This window comes from Camelus ferus, chromosome 2, assembly GCF_009834535.1.
Source record: "Camelus ferus isolate YT-003-E chromosome 2, BCGSAC_Cfer_1.0, whole genome shotgun sequence".
NCBI lineage: Eukaryota > Metazoa > Chordata > Mammalia > Artiodactyla > Camelidae > Camelus > Camelus ferus.
The window spans coordinates 74,548,880-74,570,398 of record NC_045697.1 but is presented as its reverse complement, the minus strand read 5'-3'; the positions used below and the strand labels follow the sequence as shown (position 1 = coordinate 74,570,398).

Sequence of the window (21,519 nt, the reverse complement as noted above, 5' to 3'; positions counted from 1 at the left end):
TCATGAGTTTTAGAAGGTCTCTGAAATAATTAAAATTATATGTAAAGTGTTGTACATATGTGCTATTTTTTATTTTTAGAGAATAGATTCAAAGCTTTATTCTGATTGCCAAAATGTATGTATGACTAGTAAAAAAAAATTATGTGTGACCCAGTAAATTGTAAGAGTCACTAGTATAAATTACTGCTCCAACATGAACAGTTCACCATAAACACTGTAAAGCCCTACCTTATATTTCATCTGGGGACAATTCTGCCTTTTAAGTTTGAATCCACGCAGTTGCAGGGTGTTGTAAATAAATGACTCTCCTATTAGAGGATCAACTGGGCGGAAAGAAAGAGGAGGAAGGGAGGAAAGGAGAAAACTAACTTTACAGTATTTACTATGAATCAAGCACTTACACATGTAATGCCTAATTCAGTCCTCCCGATAACCCTTTACGTGCACTTACTATTCAAGCGTATTATTATTACACATCGCACAGGTGAAGAAACTAAGGCCAAAAAGGCTAAGTGATTTACCCAATAGTCCACGGCTAACCAGTGGGAAAACCCTGATTCCAGCTCTGTGTTGCCTAACTGCAAAGTTCCTACACTTTCCTCCCTACCACCTGGCCTGTTTGATTGAAATATTGAGTTCCTTCACGTTAATTGGTGGAACAGATTTTACGGAAAAATCATTATTTGTCTTATCATTCTGTTAACTAGGTCTGAAATTCTCTTGTCCCCACTTTCCAGCTGTCTTCACTTAGATCACCAGTAACTCGTGCCTGACCTACTACAACTTCCCAGTGTCCCTGCCTGCAGCCTCCTCCCTCCAGTTCTACCCTGCAACCAGAGAGATTTTTGAAATGTCAACCTGATCATTGTCAAAATGCCTCTATGACTTCTCATTGCCTTCAAAATAAAATTCAAACCCTAATCATGATTTATACAGCCCTTCATAATCTGAACTCTGCTTTGTTTTTGAAGCTTACCCTCACCATTCTTCCCTCACCCTGTTAGATTCTAGTCATAATTAACTACTTGTAGTTCCTTATATGCTGTCTCTTTGTACTTCTCTCTATTTGGAGCATTCTTCCAACTTCTGTTCACTTGGGTAACTACCACTTGTCTTGAAAAGTTGTTTATATAGCATTTCTTCATGGAACTTGTTCTTAACTCCTCAAGTCTGGGACTAACTACCCTTCCCAAGTGCTCTTAGAAAATCTTTTACTTACTCTTATAGTATAGAGTTTCTGTGTGCATGAGATAAAAACCCATCCTCCCTGTAGGGGCACACAGCACCATGTAAGGGCACAAAGCTTGGAAAGGAGAGGATGGGCTACATTTCATGCTCCATTTACCCCTTTTCCAGGTTCTCTCATGAATTTGCACAACCATAAATGACGGCTCTGTGAAGCCTTTATCAAGTGGCATTGTGATCGCCTACCCACTTACCTGCATCTCCTACTAAGCTCCGAGCTGTCTGAGGATAGGGATTCATTGTCAAGCCCCAGCCCCTAGCATACTGCCTTTCAAGTTACAAGCATTCAATAAATATCTGATGGTCGAATTAATGCCTAAGTTAAGAATGAACACCTGAAAAATAATAGTTTACAGTAGACAATGCCTTTGAAGAAATTGGTAAAAAGAGGAAGACAAAAGAAAAAAATGCTGATATCAACTACTAGTTTAATTTAAGACAACAAATATTGAGTGCCTGCATGGTGGAAACTATGATGGGGAAACAGAAAACGACAGTCCCCGGCCCTTATAAAACTTGCAGTCTAGTTAAGAAGATAAGACATGTATACAACTGATTAAAACATGAAGTGGAGTGGCGTGTGCTATGAGATTTATAATTAAAGTTCTAGAAAATCAATGAGAAGGACGAAATTTCTTCCAGTTAAATGAGGGATTGCTAAAGCTTCATGGAGAAGGTGATAATGGACCTAGACCTTGAATTATGTGTAAGATTTCAGTAAGGAAAAGTGTTGGGAGAAGGGACTGTTCCAGGCAAAGAAAATAGCACAGGTTAATTGGAAAGCACAGAGCTTCTCTGAAGAGCATTTTAGCTGCAGATAAGGCTGGAAAGATAGGTGGAGAGTTTGGTTATACAGGGCCTTAATGCTGTGCTAAGGAGTTTACATTTTAGCAGTTGAGAGCCATTAAAAGTTTTAAAGAATAAAAGTAACGCTATCTGCTGTATTTTAGAAAGTCATTTGGAAAATTCCTTGTAAAGTGTCTCCCATCTCTTTTGCCCTTGATCCCAATAAAATAGAAATTTTGAAACACCGAGAACCAGAGACCACTTAAAGAATTTTACTCTGCCTATATTCCCAGTCTATTTCAGTGCCAGGTTCTTTCCAGGTTCTACCTTTAGTTAACCTTCTGTTCCAAGTTTACAATCTCCCACTATCTAAATAGTCTCTAAGCCCGCAGAGTCGGCAAAGCTCGTGTGGCTGTGGGGAAAAGACAACAGAGGAATTTGTCTGAGACTGACAGGCGAAGCTCTCCAACTTTCAAAAGGAGGTTCAGAAAATGTCCTCATTGCTTTTATTATGTGCTTCAAGGCATCTGGTAACATCCTGTCACTATCTCCTCTTACCTTATATGGAACACTAAAGGACAACCTTCTCATTAATCTTTAATTTAAATATAAATAAATGGATGTATTTATGTAAAGAATAAGCAAGTATAAGTCTAAAATGAAGAATTTCTTTTGTCATTCTCAAAATTCAAAGAAATTTTAGACTTAAAATTATCAAAATGAAGCTTTGAAGAAGAGCTTTTAGATGCTACAAATAGTCCTTGCCAACTATAAACAAGCTATTACATGGAAGAGATCCACAGATCTTGACTCATCTTGCTTAAGGACAATAGCTCTAGAAAGGAAAATATCTCTACACCACAGTTACTGGGGTCTTAGGATTTCCTAAGGGTCTTCTGTGATGTTACCATGTAGGCAGCAAAGTGCTGGGTAAAATGGAAAGGGAAAAACTAAAAGCACAAGAACCACTTAGGAACTAATCAAAGAGTAACTGGGGTCTAAAATGGAGTAGGAGCAACAGAATGGAAAAGAAGAAATGGATCCAAGAAAAATGACAGCTGAGCTTTGTGCTTAATTGAATATGGAACCAAAGGAGTTTTTTTTTTTTAAGTCAAAGATCGCCTTAAAGTTTCCAGGTTCGGTGTTTGGGGAGGTTACTGATACTTTTAACAGAGATAAGGAAGAGAAAAATAAAGTAGATTTGGAGGGAATGCAGTGAATTTTGAACATACTGAGTTTGACATGCTAATGGGACATCAGTATGAAAAATGGCAGTCCAGAATTTAGAGGTTCAGACTAGAATTCAAAGGAGAGTTAAAATTAGATGAGTATACACAGAATCCTTCCACTCATGAAGTGAACACCTAAGTATTCTGAAATTCAGGAAAAAAGAAATAGAGGGTTTTTCTTTACTATAAATTTACAAACTTATGAGTGTATTATTTCAGAAAAGGAGATGAATTCCAGGTGATAGCTTGAACAAGAGATTATTCAAAGACCATTAAAAGATAAACTTGTTTCAAGAAATTGTAAAAATCCATTCATCGTCTCCATTACAAGCCAGCTTATACATCAGAAAAATTTACTTTAGTGCAAGTGATTGGTAGAGAAGATAACAAAGAAAACAAGAGATCGTAGGAAAAATGGAAGAAGGAAAGGAAAACACCATTTGGACATGTGAGAAAAAAAAATCTGTTATTGAGGTGTAAACAAAGCAAACAATCAAGTAGAAGTTGCACTGATTTATATTATGCTGAGATATCTTGTGACTTTGGGAAATATTTATTTTTCTTGCCATTTCTATTCAAAATGTATACTTTCAAACATTGATATTCTCTTCCTTTCCTTTGCTCCTCATGAGATTTTGTTAAAATTACATGTAAGAGAAATTTATAATTGCACATGAAAATATTAACTTATCTTTTTTTCATATACCTCCTGAGTGGTCCACAAACTACTAAAAATTACCAAATTTATTGAGACAATAGGGACTAAGAAGTAAGCATGGAGGCCAAGAGTGGAAAGCGAAACTTTCACTGCATCTTCTTCATATTCTTTCATCTACTTAATTTCCTTCACTGTGGAGATGGACTGAGGACATTGTATTCATCTGACTTCTCTGTGGACTTCTATATTAAATTATCACAGAAGAGCTTGTTATTTCTATATTGATAAACTTCATCATTAATTTTTGTATGTTTTTATATAGATAACTTTTAAAAGGCATTTTAAAAAATCATCTTCCCTCTTTCAACTCATCCAAAATTTGAGTAAATACCGTATTAGTAAAAAATAAAAAAAAATAGCATTTGACTCTTGCCAGAACCAATTAGATAGTTTCCTTACTATTTACCCTTAAATACTTTCTACCTCCTCCATTGGCAGTAAGGTAGCTTAACCAGTGCCTAACATAGTGGCTGAGATACAGCAGATATTAAAAAAAAATCTGTTGAATGAATGAATCTGTCATTCAGCAGATATTAGAGCAAATGTGATGTACTAGGCACTGTTCTTGGCAGTGAAACAAAATGCTCACCTTAATGGAGCTTATAATATATTGGGAGAGACTGTCAATAAACAAACACACGTACATCAAGTGGTTATAAAATGAAATGAAAAATAAGGCAGAATGAGTGAAAAGATTGCCCGGTGGCTTATTTTCTTTATAAGGTGATCCAGGAAGTCCTTATTCTGCGTGAGATAGAAAAGCTCTAGAACGTGGGGAAACAAAAGTTTTTATATGACCTGACTTGTTTAAAGAAAATAATTCTGGTTGCCATGTAGAGAAAGACTGTGGGGGATGAGTTTAGAAGCAGCAGACAAGAAGTTATTGCGAGTCTAAGTAAGAGGTGTTGGTAGCGTAAATTGAAAGATGAAATCAGACAATCTGAGGAAGGGGGCTGTGGAAGAAGTGTTTGTAGATTTGCAGATTTTCAGATCATGAGGGACCTTATAGACCATGGTAAGGCTTTAGATTTTATTCTGGGTAAAACAAGAAGCGATTAAATTGCTTTGGAAAGGGAGGTTTTATAATCTGAGTTACATTTTTAAAGGATCACTTGTTATGTGGTCAGTAGGCCATTGGAACAAGGATGGAAGCAGGAGAAACCAGTTAGGATAATACACATAATAATCTAGGTAAGAAATAATGGTTGCTTACGCTAGTTTGGCAATAGCAGAGGTGGTTAGAAATGATCAGATTCTGGGTATGTTTTGAAAGTTAGAGACTATATGATACATTAGTAGAGAAAAAAAAGAAATACATATTCAGATTTATTGCTTATAAAACTGGAAGAGATTGGAGTTGCCGTATCCCAAGATGGGGAAGACTTCAGGAGGTGTTTGGAGGTAGAGATAGGGTAGGAATCATGTGTTGTCCTTTGAAACTGTTAAAGAAGCTTATTAGACATCTAAGTGGATATATTGAAGAAATGGTTTTATGGGTTTAGAGTTCAAGAAAGAAGCAAAAGACATAAATTTGAAGTCAGCAATGTATAGATGGAATTTAAAGCCAAAGGACTAGATGAAATCACTTAGGGGATAAATGTAGATAGAGAAGAGAAGTTAGAAGATAGCCGTGGAGCAGAAGTCAGGAAGATAAGGAACATCCACCAGAGGAGACCAGAAAGATCAGCTGGTAGGTAGGAGAACTGGGGGAGACTGGTTGAAAAGAAGAGAGTATAATCAAATGTGTCAGCTGATGATGATGATGATGGGTCAGATTCAGATTGAGTCCTAAAATTGGGTTGACAAGGTGACAATGTGGATATTATTGCTGACCTTTATAAGAGTATTTGGGGAGAGATAATGGTAACAAAAGTCTGATTGGAGTGTGCACGAGAGAGAATGGGCTTCCGACAAAGAAGTGAAAAGAGGTAGAGAAAACAAACCTATAAATATTAAAGAAGACTTAAAAGGCATGCATCAGCCACAATGTGTGGACCTTGTTTGGACTGTGGTACAAATAAACAGATTGCAAATACGGACAAGTGGATGATGGGTGGATGGACAGATGGATGGATGATGAATGAATGAGTGGATGACATTTATGAACTAATTAGAAATTTGAACACTTACTGAATATTTTATTATATTAAGGGATTACTGTTAACTTAATCTAGGTGTGATAATGGTACTGTGGTTATATTTTTGGAGTCATCTTATTTCAGATACATATTTATATGCTAAATGATATACAGAATTTACATCAAAACAATACATGTGGTTGAGAGGAGTGAGTAGGAGGAATAAATGGCATAAATTGGCTATGAGGTATAATTGTAGAAGCTGGGTGTTGGATACCTAAGGGCTCATTATAGCATTCTTGTCTATTTTTATATTTTTTGGACATTTTTCTTCATAAAAGGATAAGGAGAGAAAGAGAATGGGAAGAGATGAAATGGAGACAGAAATTATAGGCAACAGAAAATTAAAACAAGAAAACACATCGAGTTAAGTGTACTTTAATTATTTATATGTCCCCTTATATAACACAAATTATTTTTAAAAATGTTTTTTAAGGTGAAATCTTCACACTATCAAATTTCCTAATCCCAAAGATTGGTTCCAAAAATAGAAGACTAATGTACACCATAGCATGGATTCTGAATATCTCAGACACCATTAGAATAGTTATCTCTAAAATAAACATGGACCAGAAAGCTTAGACTATATAGTGGCTATTTTTGTAAATGCTCCCTTTTTTTTTCTTGTTGCATAATTAACCATATTCCAGTATATAACCTACTAGAATAATACCCTGGAATTACCTGTTCTGCTGCTTACTTGTCAAGCGCCTGAGGTGGGGTGTGAGATGATTCCTGGCCTTGTGTCTACCTTCTTGGTTTTGCTCTGCTGCTGATTTTACTTCTGTGAATGAAATAAGAAAATAAGATTGCCATGGCCTAATTGTTATTAGATGTTAGTACTATGAAAACTGGTTTCTCACCTTATATAGTACTTTCTTTTTAAGTGTTAATGAGGTATAATTGACACAGAAGATTTGTTTATGTTAAAGATGTACAATTTGATGCTTTGATATATGTATACATTATGAAATGATCACCAAAATCAAGTTAATTAACATATCCATCACTTCACATAGTTATCATTTTCTTTTGTTTCTTAGCAAATCAAATAATTGTTATACTTGCTATGTACAGTGAGTGTAGTCACCATGCTGTACATTAGACCTTCAGAACTTACTCATCTTGCATAACTGAAACTTTGTGCCGTTTGACCAACATCTGCCCATCTCCTCACATAGACACCCTTCACCCTTTGCAACCACAGCTCTACTTCTGCTTCTGTGAGTTTGACTGTTTTTGATTCTACATGTAAGTGAAATCATGCAGTATTTGTCTTTATGTGTCTGGCTTATTTCACTTAGCATAATGCCCTCCAGTTTCATTTATGTTATCATAAATGGCAGGATTTCCTTTTTTAAGGATGAATAATAATCCACTGTATATATCTACCACATTTTCTTGATCCATTATCTGTCAATGGACATTTAGGTTGATTCTATGTCTTGGCTTCTGTGAATAATGCTGCTATAAACATGAGAGTACAGATACTTCTTCAAGATCCATTTTATTTCCTTTGGATGCATACCCAGAAGTGTGATTGCTGGACTATATGGTAGTTCTATTTTTAATTTTCTGATAAACCTCCATTACTGTTTTACATAATGTCTGTACCAATTTACATTCCTATCAACAGTGTACAAGGGTTTTCTTATGTGGTCTATTTATGAAAATAAACTTAAGAAAATAAATGTCAGTGTGTCCACTGTAAGATATCTGAGTACAGAAAACTAGCTGGAGACAGAATACTTTTCTCAGTTATGGGAGGAACACAATAAGAATTGAAACAAAAAATGACATTTTAAAGTCATACTTAACTGTATAATTAAGGGAAGAGATCAGTGGAGTATTAATTAAATCATTTCTACCTCTTTCCTATTAACCCTTGTCACAGCTCTTATGTTTCCATTTGAGGTCACTGAGTTGGGCAATTAAAATGATCAAGACATTTATTAAAGACCCAAGAAATCTCATGAATAATCAGAATAAGATAGCACTTGAGTTATACTTGACCCAAGGCCACACTGTACCCTAGATGGAAAAATCACCCCATATTCTATTTCTCATCTCAAATATGCTTACCTGAGATTGTCCAGCCAAACTCTTAGGTATAGGTACATAATTGGCATAAAGTATCATCATAGTCTCAACCGCACAGTGCCAGAAATATTAAATGTGCACCATATCATCAGCATTTCAGAGGTTCAAGAGGACATGTAAGATGAATCACATCTATAAAACCAAGAAAATCTAATTACTACAGCTGCTCATTAAAGGATAATTGACAGTTCTCTTATTCGGTTTCATACCCAGCCAAAAGTGGTATTACCCCAAATTTAATATTTGGCGGAAAAGAAATGGAAGAATAAAATGGATGAGAGAGATTTCTCAGTTTGAGCTTCGCCAGGGAGTTGGTCAGTTCATGCCCATTGTCCAGTCTCCAAAATGAACTAACTGACAAGGCCAAATTTTCACATCAAGAAACAATTGTCCTGCAATGTGCCCCTTGCAGAATCTTGCAGAAGTCTAGTTTTCTTAGCTTCCTGCTGCTACTATGGGTTCTACCAAAAACTGTGCCCTAGGACACCCAGTGAGAAGCAATATGATCCTGTTCTGTGCCCCTCCCGAACCTTACCCATTCTTAGCTTTGATTTCTTGGCCTTAGTTACCCTGCAGTACTCCATGGCAGATGAAAAATTCCCTTACTCTATTCATTCTTCTGCTACAAGTAGAACTTGACTTCCTCTGGACAAACATGCCACCCTCTTAGTGCAAGCTAAGATGCAAGATAAAAAGAGAAAAGATGGCTTGACACCCAAAAGAGCCTGCCACTTTCAGACAGTGCTGACTTGGGGTGTGCCTACCCAAGCCTTGGAAATGAATACCACCACCAGATCCCACTAACCAGAGGAATGACAGAAATGCAAGAGCTTTGCCCTCTCCACGTGAGAGTACTTCCCACAAGAAATGCAGTTGCCCATACAGTCTGTGATTCCCAAAATTCTCTCCTAGCAAATACCAGATTCTCCAACTCCACAGAGGGTATTGCCCTCTAGATCTCAGCTGGCTGTGCAATCTGAACAACCCCATTGTCTCCACACAGGATTTGGTCCCACAAATTCCAGCCCTACAACATGGTACCTCTTCAGTGCAAAGTGACTTGCTCTCCACACAAGACTATACCTAAAAAAATTGCAATTTGAGGTCCCAGACAAAACTGACCAGCAAATGAATCTCGTTATCTAATAAAGTGAGTCTCGATGCTGACTACACGATAGAATCATCTAGGATTCCAGGTGAAGAAAATAAAAATGATACTGGAGCTTCATCCCAAGAAACTACTTATTACTGCTCTGGAGAGGGCATGGATGTCACTTCACCAAAAGCATATGAATGATTCTGATGGCTTCATAACACTTGTCCAATATGATGTCTTGCCACTTCCACCAGGCACACTGCTCAGTAAGTCCAGGTTTGTGATTTCCATTTGGAGTCAGACCTGTCCCAAAGCTGCAGCTGCAGTCTACACCAGGCTGTTTATCACCAAAGTCCAGTACCCTGTCTGTTTACTCAGTAAAGCTGCCAGTGCCAGATGGAGAGTAAAAGATGGCTAAAACCCTGAACTTTGCATGCCTGGTTCTACTCTATTCCACTGTGCATCTTCCCCATGAGCGATGTGGCTTTTTTCACACAGTGAAGTCACAGCTCTTTCTTTCCTCCCTAACCTGTCAAGCTATAGCCTCAGAGTGCACTACTGGATCAGTGTAACAACTGTGGCCATCACATCTGGGTTCTCTTTCCCTCCAGGTGTTCTCAATAATGAAAGAGAAATGGAGAGATGGCAACAGCTCCTCTAACTCCTGTTAAATTCATTGTACCTTGAACTTCTGCTTTTATAATAGCCAAACTGCTTGATATTGTTTGTTCCTATCTCCTCCACTGAACTGGAAGCACTGCAAAAACTGGAACAGTGCCTGGCACTTAGTAGGTGCTCAGTGAAATGTTTGATAAATGAATGAATAGATGGAGAAGAGCTGTTTTCGTGGTAGGAGTGGAAAGATGCAGTCATGGCTTCACTGTTAAGGACCAATATGTACCATGGAGAATTGGAACCACAAGCTGAGAACTGGGGGAGCAGAACTCCTAATCTTAACCTGAAAACTCAACATTTGCTCTTTTCTTTACTTAAGCACAGGCTTGCTTCTTTTCAAGGCACCTAAACATTTACCATCTCCTTGTATTCCATTTCTGCTTTTCTTCTTAGACCTCCCACATTGCAGCAGCCTGATTATTCCAAAATGCTCTGTCCTTCCTGCTTTGTCTTTACCATTTTCCAGCTCAATAGCAGCCTGGCTGTTATGTCTCTCATTACAATAACAGTGGGAATGCTTTCCAGCTCTGCAGCATAGTTTAAGAGAGATTAGTTAAATGTACAGTAAGTTCTTTCTTACTCATTTTCTGACTTCTACAGTGTTTTGAAAGTGCTGAATGCCAAGACTGCTTATCCACAAGCCCTTTTGAGTAATGGTGTGTTTATCTTAGAATTCTGACCTAAATGGTAATTGTATTGCTGCATGTGGGGGAATGAAGCCAAGGTGTTTCAGTAATCATACGGTACCAGGGACTGTGCTGCCTGCACATGACTCGGGCAGATGATTCTGGTGCCTCTGTTCTTAAGGACTGGGGTTCAAAGAGAAATAAGTGAGAACAGGATGAAGAACAGCTCACATTGGCACTCTAGCTCACTTGATACCTTTTGAAACACAGGTGCATAATTTCTCTTCAACATTAATTACTACTGTGGATAACCTCAGGTGGCTCTAAAAGAGTTTAGGCTCTGAAATGTGAACAGCCATTTGAATCTCTCTTAAGGAATGACAGAGAATGATGGAGAGGATAAGTGGGGTCAGCAGTACTGAGGTGCATTTATGTGAGTTGTGTTGAAGACAGCTAAGATCCGAGTCCAGCAACATCTATTTCACCTACTTGCTGAGACCTTTGTCTTTTTGGTTTAAGATAATATTTTTCAAAATATTGTCCACAAGCTACCTGCTTTAGAATCATCTAATGATGTTTGTTTAAAAATAAAAACAAAAACAAAAACAAAAACAAAACACATTCCTGAGCCCCAGATCGATATAGCAGAGTCTCTGCATGAGGCTAACTGATTCTTTTGAACCATAAAGTCTAGACTACTGCCTTAAGCCTTCACCAGTGTTGAGCTTCAAAACTCCCAAGAGGCAATAGCACTATGAGTAGGTACTGGTCATTTTCTTTGAAGTATCTGAGATCAGATTATGATAAAGTAATTGAGAAGAACGTAAGGACATAAACACCCAAGGAAGAGGAATAGGACACCACCTATAGAGATGGAATGGCCAGAGAGCCAGAACACCTCCTTGACTTCACCCTTTTGCCCTCGGTTATTTGTCCTTTATCATAGTTTAGTTCGGAACAACAGGCATATATTGAGCCCCTGCCATTTGTCATGCACTAGGGATAAAAAGAAACAACAAACTCACTGTTCTAAGGGAGTTTACAGTTTGCTAGCGGAAGCAGGCTCCTAATGGGCAATTTAAATAAATGTGGTAAGCCAAAGATAGAGATTTGCACATGAAATGTGGGGGACCAAGAGGGGCCCCTAATGGAAACTTACGTCCTAGACAAGGAATTGCCTGAATTGGGAAGTAAATAGAAATTAGGCAGATGATGGGGAAGGGTTCTTTTGAGGAGAAACTAAAAAAGAGGCCAGGAGCTGGTGGGAAATGGAACATGTTTCCAACAGAGGGTGCATAGCCGAAGGCTCTGATTCCTAAAGTGATCCCATTTATCAGGGATTGATTGCAGTTTAGGACTGCTTCGTCGTTATGTATAAGGAGTGAAGAAAGACAGTCAGCGATCCTGGATAGATAGATATGGGCCAAGTCAGGGAGATACATGTATATGTCTTGATAACTTTTCAAAGCCCTGCCTTGCTAGGCACTTGGAAGACTCCTTGGAACAGACCTTCAAATTCATTCCAAGTTTATGGTCTCAAACTGTTCATTGCAGTTGCTCCAAAAACATGTTAGAACCCATTTTTAGGCCCTCTTTGGGACATTGTGAAGGTAATTGCAATAACTAATGTTGAAAATAATACCAAAAATTATTCAAAATATAGGCTTGAGAATTTTTTGACTCACTGGAAGGATACATGAAAACCAGGAATAGTAATGACCTCTGGAGAGGGGGGACTGAGACCAGAGGTAGGAGGAGTTTACAGCCCACTGTATGTACCCTTTTATAGTATTTGAATTGTTTATCATGTATATTTATTGCCTAGTCAAACAAATTTAAAAGAGAACTAAAGAGACACATTTCTCCCATAGCAGAGATATATTATTTGTCAACATATAAAAGAGGAATTTCATTTATATTAAAAACCAAATTAATGATTTGTTGATACAACAGTGAAAGCAATAATGTCATTAAAGTAGTTTTGTCTTTCACAGCTTGGGGAAAAAATGGGATTGGAGAAATATCAATTTTGTGTATCCTTTATAAATTTGGCCTTTTTTTTTCTTCAGTTTGCAGCTCATCTTGTGAAGATGAAATATCCAAGAATCTGTATTCTAGATGGTGGCATTAATAAGATCAAGCCAACAGGCCTCCTCACTGTCCCATCTCCTCAGATATGAAGAACAAGAGTGTGGCCATCAAAAGGGCAGAGTGGAGCCCCCCTCACAACTCTTCACACCTCACTGCTCTGAGACACAACTGGACTTCCAGATTGTTGCATTTCCATCAAGTTTTGTCATGAGACACTTTTTAAAAATCTCATCACCCAAATATTCAGCTATCCAGGCAGCAAATTTAACCGTACATATATTGCTGAAAGAATCTTCTTAACAGTGAAATCCAGTCAAGTATTTTTACCACATCACCACAAAGCCAGAAGGATTCAGCTGATGAGGCAAATTTAACATTATCAAGAAATCTCAGTTGCACTGAAAAAGCTGTCTTCCATTGCACTGAACAGACAGTCCTAACAAAGGTATTCTTCAGAAATATAGACTGAATGTGGGCTGAAATCATCCTTCCATGATAATGAAAAGTGAAAAGCTATTCACAATACATTCCTTATAAGTATATGCTACATTTGATAACTCATTTTTGGCCCAGACAAGTTTGTGTGTGTGTTTGTGTGTGTGTGTTTAAAGGGAGAAAAAATTACCTTATTGAAGAAAATAATAATAGTTTACTTCCAGAAAAATGAAAGTCAGAAATCATTCATATTATAGAGAATATTTATTCAGCTCCTGTGGCAGAGAAACCCAAAGTAAGAGTGACTTTAACAAACTAGATCTTTATTTTTCTCTCACATGAAAGTCTACATAGTCAATCTAGGGCTAGTATGTTGATTCCATAATCATTAAGAACCCAGGTGTCTTTCTCATTGCTTTACTACCCTCACTACTTGGTTTCTATCTTGTGGGTCAAGATGGCCACTCAGCTGCCACCATCACATCTGCAATTTAGAAGGAAGGAAATGAAGGAGGAGGGAGGGAAAAAAAAAGAGGGGAAAGAAAAAAATCAGCAGAGAGGAAAAAAGAGAAGGAGAAAAGGGAGAGCATGCTCCTTCTCTTTAACGGCAGAAACCAGAAGGTGCACATATTCCTTCTGCTTAGATATCACTGACCAGAACTTAGACACGTGGCCACAACTAGCTATCAAGAAACCTTGGAATATAATTTTGGCTGGACAGCCATTTACTCAGTAAAAAAAATTTACTACTGGGTAGGAAGAGTAGAATACATATTAAAAGACAGCTGGCAGCCTCTGCGACATTATTCTTAAAAATTAAGTTTTTCATGGATGCTAAGATATATACCAAATTTACCATAAAGCAAGAAAAAATTCAGCCAAATAAACTGAATAATTATAAGATTGTAAGATTCATTTCCATTTCAGAAATGTGAAAAATACGCATCTTAGAATTATTAAAATACAGTACATCTTTTTGACTATCTTCAATTTGTTTTAACTAAAATATGTTCTTTCATATTTAACTTATTTTCTTCTTCAGTGTTAGGACTACCTAGGTAGAACATTTCATTGAGAGCCTCAGTTTAACTTTCTGGACCATGGTTTTATTGTTGCTGTGTGTTTTGGGGTTTTTTTTTACACCTTTATTGTGGTATGGTTCCTGTACAGTAAACTGCACATATTTTAAATGTACAATTTGATGAATTTTGATAGATGTATACACCAATGAAATTACTACAGCAATCAAGATAGCTAACATTTCCATCAGTCCCCAAGAGGTGCAATTTTCGAATTCCCAATTCATCCCTTCCCACCTCCTTTGCCCACTGGTAACCATAAGTTTGTTCTCTATATCTGTGAGTCTGTTTCTGTTCTGTAGGTAAGTTCATTTGTGTCCTTTTTTAAGATTCCATATATAAGTGATATCATCTGGCATTTTTCTTTCTCTTTCTGGCTTACTTCACTTAGAGTGACGATCTCCAGGTCCATCCATGTTGCTGCAAATGGCATTATTTTATTCTTTTTTATGGCTGAGTAGTATTCTATTGTATAAATATACCACATCTTCTTTATCCAGTCATCTGTTGATGGACATTTGGGTTGTTTCCATGTCTTGGCTATTGTAAATACTGCTGCTATGAACATTTGGATTCATGTGTCTTTTTGAATTATATTTTCCTCTGGGATATGCCCAGGTGTAGGATTGCTGAATCATATGGTAAGTCTATTTTTAGTTTTTTAAGAAGCCTCCATACTGTCCTCCATAATGTCTGCACCAATTTACATTCCCACCAACAGTGTAGGAGGGTTCCCTTCTCTCCATACCCTCTCCAGCATTTATTGTTTGTAAACTTTTTAATGATGGCCATTCTGACTGGTGTAGGGTGATATATCATTGTAGTTTTGATTTGCATTTCTCTAACAATCAGTGATATTGAGCATCTTTCATGTGCTTGTTGGCTATTTGTATGTCTTCTTTAGAGAGATGTCTGTTTAGGTCTTCTGCCCACTTTTTGATTGGGTTGCTTGTGTTTTTAATATTAAGGTGTATGTGCTGTTTGTATATTTTGGAAATCAGTCCCTAGTCAGTTGCATCATTTGCAGATATTTTATCCCATTCTGTAGGGATCAAAAATCTTTGGGGATTTTTGACATCTATTTTTTTATTGAGATACAATTTACAGACCATAAAATTCACCCTTTTAAAATATACAATTTGTGTTTTTTAGTATACTCACAAAATTGTGCAATCATTAGTACTACCTAATTTCAGAACATTTTCAAAGCCCAAGAAAGAAGTCCTGTACCTATTAGAAGTTATTCCCCATTGACCCCTCCCGAAGTCTTTAATTTTTGCCCATGAAGTGAGATAGATATCCAACTTCATTCTTCATGTGGATATCAATTGTCCCAGCAGCCATGTTGTTTTGTTTGTTTTGCTCAATTAAATTATATTCAGTCATTCACCAAATACGTTTTGAATACCTACTGTGTATAAGACACCGACATAATCAATGGTTATATTATTCTGTGATCTCTACATACTATACAAAGAAAAACATATGAGAGTTAATGAGAAAATTAATTTTCACCATAATTTCTCTAACAGCATTTTTGGGCTATCATCTATCATGTTTAGGAAAATAAGTCCTCCTGTCTTTCATCTTTGATGACTTATTTGACTTCCAAATCATAGTGCAGCACTGATGATCATTTAGAAGGAGTGGCTCTGAGTCTTAACTTTGCCTTACTGAGAAAGCAGAAGAAGATGGTGGAGCAGAGACTTAAACTGAATGGGGTGGTAGGTAGTGAGAGAGGATGAAGACTGAGTGTTGTGAGGAGAGCTGTGTGAGAGAGAATAGTAGCCAACCTCCATCACAATTTTGCATTTGTCTTTCTTAAAACCTGATACATTTAGGCTTATTTTGAAAAAAAAAAAAAAGGAATTTGTTTAAACATCCAAATTACAAATAATATTAATATTCTCAACAGGAAAGCAAGAAAACATACAATCACTGTTATGTTTACATGCAGGGCATTTTATTCAATGGCAGGTGGTTTCAACAAAGTTGACCTCAACAACTGTTTGTTGAGCTAAACCTATATAACCCATGAACTGTAGAGGTCCTTTTTAATGTTATTGACTCCTGCACTGTCACTAACAGCACTGTTTCTAATATCAGCAGTCTCTTCCTTCTGCCTAGAATGCCCTTAACTGTCACCACTAGCCCCATAAACACACACACGCTCACACACACACATTTATAAATGCTTCATAATCCAGCACAGTAGCATATCCTCCAGTCTTCTCTGATTTCCCTGTGCTGCATTAAGAGCCTCAAATCTATCAAAGCATTCCATTCATGCTTCTAATAATAGACTTATAACATCATTTTGCAGTCATCTGTTAACATTTGGAACCCTTGTTTAAAATATGAACTCCTTTCAAGTCAGAGTCCATAATTTATACCTCTTGTTATCTGCAGCAACTCACTATACTAGAGATGCTTGCTAAGTGTAAAATTGAATTGAATCTCTAGCTTAGAGATTTTAGAATCTATATGAACAGAAAAAAATTGAAATAACCCAGGTAATTTTTTTCAAGTGCCAAACTTCTCTGGTACCTGATGATATATAAATAAATTGAAATCTCAATTCACTAAGTGAAGAAAAGATCTCTAATATTCTATCCAGTTCTAAAATTCTATAATCCTAGCAATTAGAACAGATAGCTTCCAACAACAGAATAAGCTAAGCCAGTTGCATCCCCTTTTCAAAACATAGAAATACTAAATTTAAAAAGAATATTAAAAATATCTAATACTTGATCAAGGTTGAAAGAAAGAAACAGAAGTTGCTGATGTCAGCCATGAAGAGGAACTGAAATATCTGTGCGATATCAGATACCAGTATCGGCCCTAGGAACTGAGGTTTCAACAGGTTCATAGGGATAGAAGCCTTGGGTCTTCTGTAAAGAGCTGAAATTAAGACTACTTCACAAAGTGACAGTTTCAAAGAACTCTTTGCTCCGTGAAATGACTAGAAATAACTTCGCACCAAATCAGAGAACTAACTATAGGGGAGTTTGTCATGGTCTGGTATTTTGAGTGAAGAAAGACAAATGGAGGCATTCCATGGAAAAGCTAGATTAAGTCCCTGAATTAGGACAGGCTTTAGGGCATGTGTTCATCTGACTATTTAAAAATGACAACAATGAATTATATCAAATTTTTGGAAAGCATAGTTGGTGCCAGATATTTGTTTGACTCCTCTGTTTCGAAACCTCCTCCAAAGAGTTACCAAAAAATACTTCTTTAAGTATTAATGTCAAAAGTGTGATACAGCCTCTCAAAAAATCTTATGCAGTAGTCTTGGTACCCCAAAAGGGGAAGGGAAAAGCCCTCAGTTCTTATCATACCCAAAAAATAAGAATTCAGACAGGAGGTGGAACACTGTGTAGCAAAAAATTTTAAAGGATTTATTAGCAAAGCAACGGTATACCTCCAAGAGTGGGAGGCGGGCTGATGTAAGGGAGGAAAAGCAGCGGTCTTTGTTCCTCCTCTTATACCCTGGCTTAGAGGTGGTCTTTTGATTGATTGATGGCTCTTGCCCCTGGAATCCCTAGTCATATTTGTCCTCTTTGCGTATGTCCTTACCCATGGTGTACCTATGGGGGTCCTAAACCGCAATGCTAATTATATTACAATGAGCATTGGGTCATGTCCGGTTAGGTTCTTCTTGCTACCTGTAGTTCCAGCTGTCGGATTCTAACCGATTTCTTCCTGGCACTCATTTAGAGGGAATAAAGTCCCTTAAAGCTGGAGGCGGGCATTATGCCATCTTCCTGACCATCCTCCCTCCCCTCCACCTATCTGCCCAGTGCCCTCACTTGTCTAACTACCTAACAGTCTCTTCTGGTGAAATCCACTGTAAGGAGAGAAGACTGTTGCCTTGCTGCCATAGGGTTGTGATATTTCACTCTATAAGAGTCATAAATAGTCATCTCATTGGTATACATGCTGGCTCTACATATAACTATTAACCAAATACTGCGTTTTCCTTGATAACATTCATTAAGCCAAAAAATAGAAGCAAAATGATAATATTTAGATTTTTCTTTTTGGGTGTTGAGTCATTGTGTACTATTTCTAATATTAAATGAGATAAAACTGGATACCAGTTTAATATTAGAAGTAGTATACATTATAAATAAGCTATTTTAAAAGTTGGTTTTTTTAGGTCATATGTATTTATATGTTTCTGAGTAATTTTCTTGTTAAGTCTTATGATAGGTGCTTGTTACATGACGACTAAATTTGGATCTTGGCAAATTCCATATTCTATAGATAGATTGTGATATTTGTAGCTTGTACTAGTGACTTGCAGGCCTAATGTCTCCTCTTGGATTGCCATTCTTTGATATCCTTTCTCATCTCTTTCAGAGGACCCATTTTTAGTTTGCATTGTTTGCAGCATTTCAGTAATACTGTTCTGTCCTAATGCTCACAGGTGACCAATCAACAGTGCAAGGATGGGTACCAAAACACAGTATTGCCAACATCCTTGATATTATATATTAATCCTCTAGGTGGTAGAGATGTAAACACTGTCCTGTCTTGGCTTAAGACTAATCTTGGAGCTATAACAAATTCATTTTAAAGCATTAGATCAGATTCTAAATATTGTTTCCTGCCATACTAAAAGATTCAACTTTTGAAACTATTACTGTCTTTATATATATATCTGTGACTTTTTGAAAAACATATGGCCTACATTCTTCTTAAAAACTGTTATGGTGTGGTCACTAGTCAAAGTATTAAAAACTGAGACAATCCATGCGTTGATTTTCTCATTAACCCTGGAAACTTTTTTTTGTTTACCATTATTAATTTTTTCTTAACTATATTAGCATACTTTTCAGTCTTTTAGGGTGAAATAATTTAGTACTTTAGGGCTTACAGTGTGCTGGAACTGTATCCTGGTGGCTTAGAACAGCTGAATGTGCCCATTTCTTCCCAATTCCATTCAGTGATCTCACGTTAGTAGCTTAAAACTGGGCACTCTCACTGCCCCTTCCATATTCACAATTTCAAAAGTAAAAATTTCCAAAAAAAGAATGCAGTGAAGTATCCAGTCTAAGGGGAGAACCGCTGTTCTCAGGAACTCTTGCTATGCATTACCTCTTCACCTCCAAGACAGCATTACCCAGAAAACACAACCCCCTGGTAAAGAACCACATTGTCTGTCTCCAGTCAGGTCCTTGATATACAGGGTCAAAGTTGGCCTTTAACCTTTGTCTTCTATGCCTTAGCCAGGGACCAGAACCGAAGGACTGGAGAAGTTTTTGTATCAGCCTCCCAGTCACATGTGGAAAGCTGAGGAAGGGGACTAGCAGGGAGGAAGGGGATTAGTTAGCTAGTTTCTAGGTCTATTAATCATAAAAGAGAAGAAATAGAGGTCATTTAGGTCATTTGCTAACTTTAAAAAAAAATTATTTTTATGCCCTGAGATAAACTATCCTTATATTTATTACTTACTATCCTGGTAATTTATTACTTGTCAGATAGTGTACCTTTTTCTAAAATTATCTTTAAGATCATTAATAATCCCATGTACCATGCATTTATTGGCTTGGACTCCATATAGGGTCATTAAAGATCTGAAGGTCATGTGAGGAATATGACTACAGGGTTGGGGCCAAATGACACAAGGGGATAATTTGCATACTGATGCACAACCAGGGGAAAAAATTTCTTTTTTAAAGGGTAGTGCGATTAAAAACAATTTCTGCACTCACACATTATCACTAATTGTGTATGGCAATACAAGATTACAGGATAAAACATCTAATGCAATGCTCAGTGTGACCAGTTTAACTCCTTAATCTGAGCCTGATTCCTGTTTGCAAAGGAGGTTCTTATTCCAGAAGTGTTGTCCTCTCCTGGCTTCCACCTGGCCTAGACTGTGCTCTGCAGAGGCCTTTCTGAGATTTGCCTTGGCATGAAAGCCTACCCTGAACAACTAGGGGAAGCAAGCAGAATCCATTTCCAGTGATTGATCCGTTTCCCTCTGTATAGAGGGAAAAAAAAATGTTATCACAAAGTATTGATTCACAGCTGGGAGGTTAGTTTGAGTTGTGTACATTCCCAAATTAATCTGATAGAGGCTGATCAGTATTAAAACATTTTTCAACCTTATTTTGGGGCTACTACAACTCTATGACTGTATAGTCTTCCTAAATTGTGGCTTATCTATGTTTAGTTTGTAACAATAATTTTTTTCATATCAGCATGCCTTATTGTTGCTATCAGGTAGTCCTCGTGATTTATTCCACCATTTGGTACCGAAAAAGAAGCCTGAGAAGAGTTTTTTCCTGGTAACAAGGTAATTTTTAAAAATTGCCCTCCCACTTTTTACATTAAATTAACTAATATGAATCGTAAGGGAAGAATTAAGTATAACAGCATCCCAGGTAATACAGAAGGACTAGTTCAGATTTCAGAAATAACTATACACTATAGATATTTATCTGGCTGCTGGTTAACTAATATTTTACAAAACCTACTAGACATAATTTGTGCTGATTAGGCATTTCCAAAATATGTTTACTTGTAAATCACAAATCATTTTAAAGTGTGTATGTGTAAGAGCAAAATATAATTTAAAAGAGATGATTTTAATAAACAATTTACATACTAACCAACGCATTTCAATATAAATTCTGGAAATGTTATTTTAACAAGAATCATATGCAGCAATGTAACAACTATTTAAAATTTCAGTGGTGACATATAACTTACATAAAGCAAGATGTTACATACTTGTACAGAAAGTATCCTGTGAGATGACAATAGCTCAAGCAGAAGCTGACTACATTAAGTGCCTTATTAATAATTGTATGACATTCTGAAATGAATTTAAAACTGCCCCTTTTGATTAAGTGAAGTATATAAAAATTCATATTAAAGTTCATTATTGTCAGCTAGATTAATTCTATTAAATCAGGAAGAATAAATTAATGAGGAATTAAATTGTTACAATTATTTAGCCCTTTTAACTAGCTTGTCCTGCCTAGGACATTGACTGAGCTAGGCATTTATTTTAAAGCCCTATTGAAATTTTGTGAGTGTATTATTGGGTACATACTTAATTACGAACAAAAAGATGATTCTTAGAATCTGAACAAAATGCTCAGTTAAGTATCTGATACAAAGCATCCACTGGCAACTCCAAAGGCTGTCATTTCCAACATAGACCCTCGACCTGACAAATCTTGGCTCCAGGTCATGTTTTTGTTGCTCCACGAGAGCACAGGAGTGATTCAGCCATCTCAAGGAGGTGAAACCGTAATTCTTCCAGGACACCTTTCCCCTCAGAT

The 21,519-nt window shown here is 36.9% G+C and overlaps 1 protein-coding gene and 1 long non-coding RNA gene across 8 annotated transcripts in view; both read left to right on the top strand.

Moving 5' to 3' along the window:
- Positions 1 to 13,234, top strand: part of TBCK (TBC1 domain containing kinase) — a 172,781-nt gene extending 159,547 nt beyond the window's left edge. For 6 of the 7 annotated variants that reach the window (XM_014559202.2, XM_032461169.1, XM_032461172.1 and 3 more), the window contains one exon: positions 12,683 to 13,234. In XM_014559202.2, coding sequence (XP_014414688.1) covers positions 12,683 to 12,793 — 111 coding nt within the window. In that variant the 3' untranslated portion in view covers positions 12,794 to 13,234. Of the gene's footprint in view, positions 1 to 6,397; positions 7,794 to 12,682 lie in introns of those variants that run through there. The other variant, XM_032461190.1, reaches the window with a different exon arrangement.
- Positions 13,235 to 15,163: 1,929 nt separating this feature from the next.
- Positions 15,164 to 21,519, top strand: part of LOC116657781 — a 41,573-nt gene continuing 35,217 nt past the window's right edge. Inside the window, exon 1 of the long non-coding RNA XR_004312916.1 lies at positions 15,164 to 20,525. This is a non-coding gene — a long non-coding RNA (uncharacterized LOC116657781). The remainder of the gene's footprint in view (positions 20,526 to 21,519) is intronic.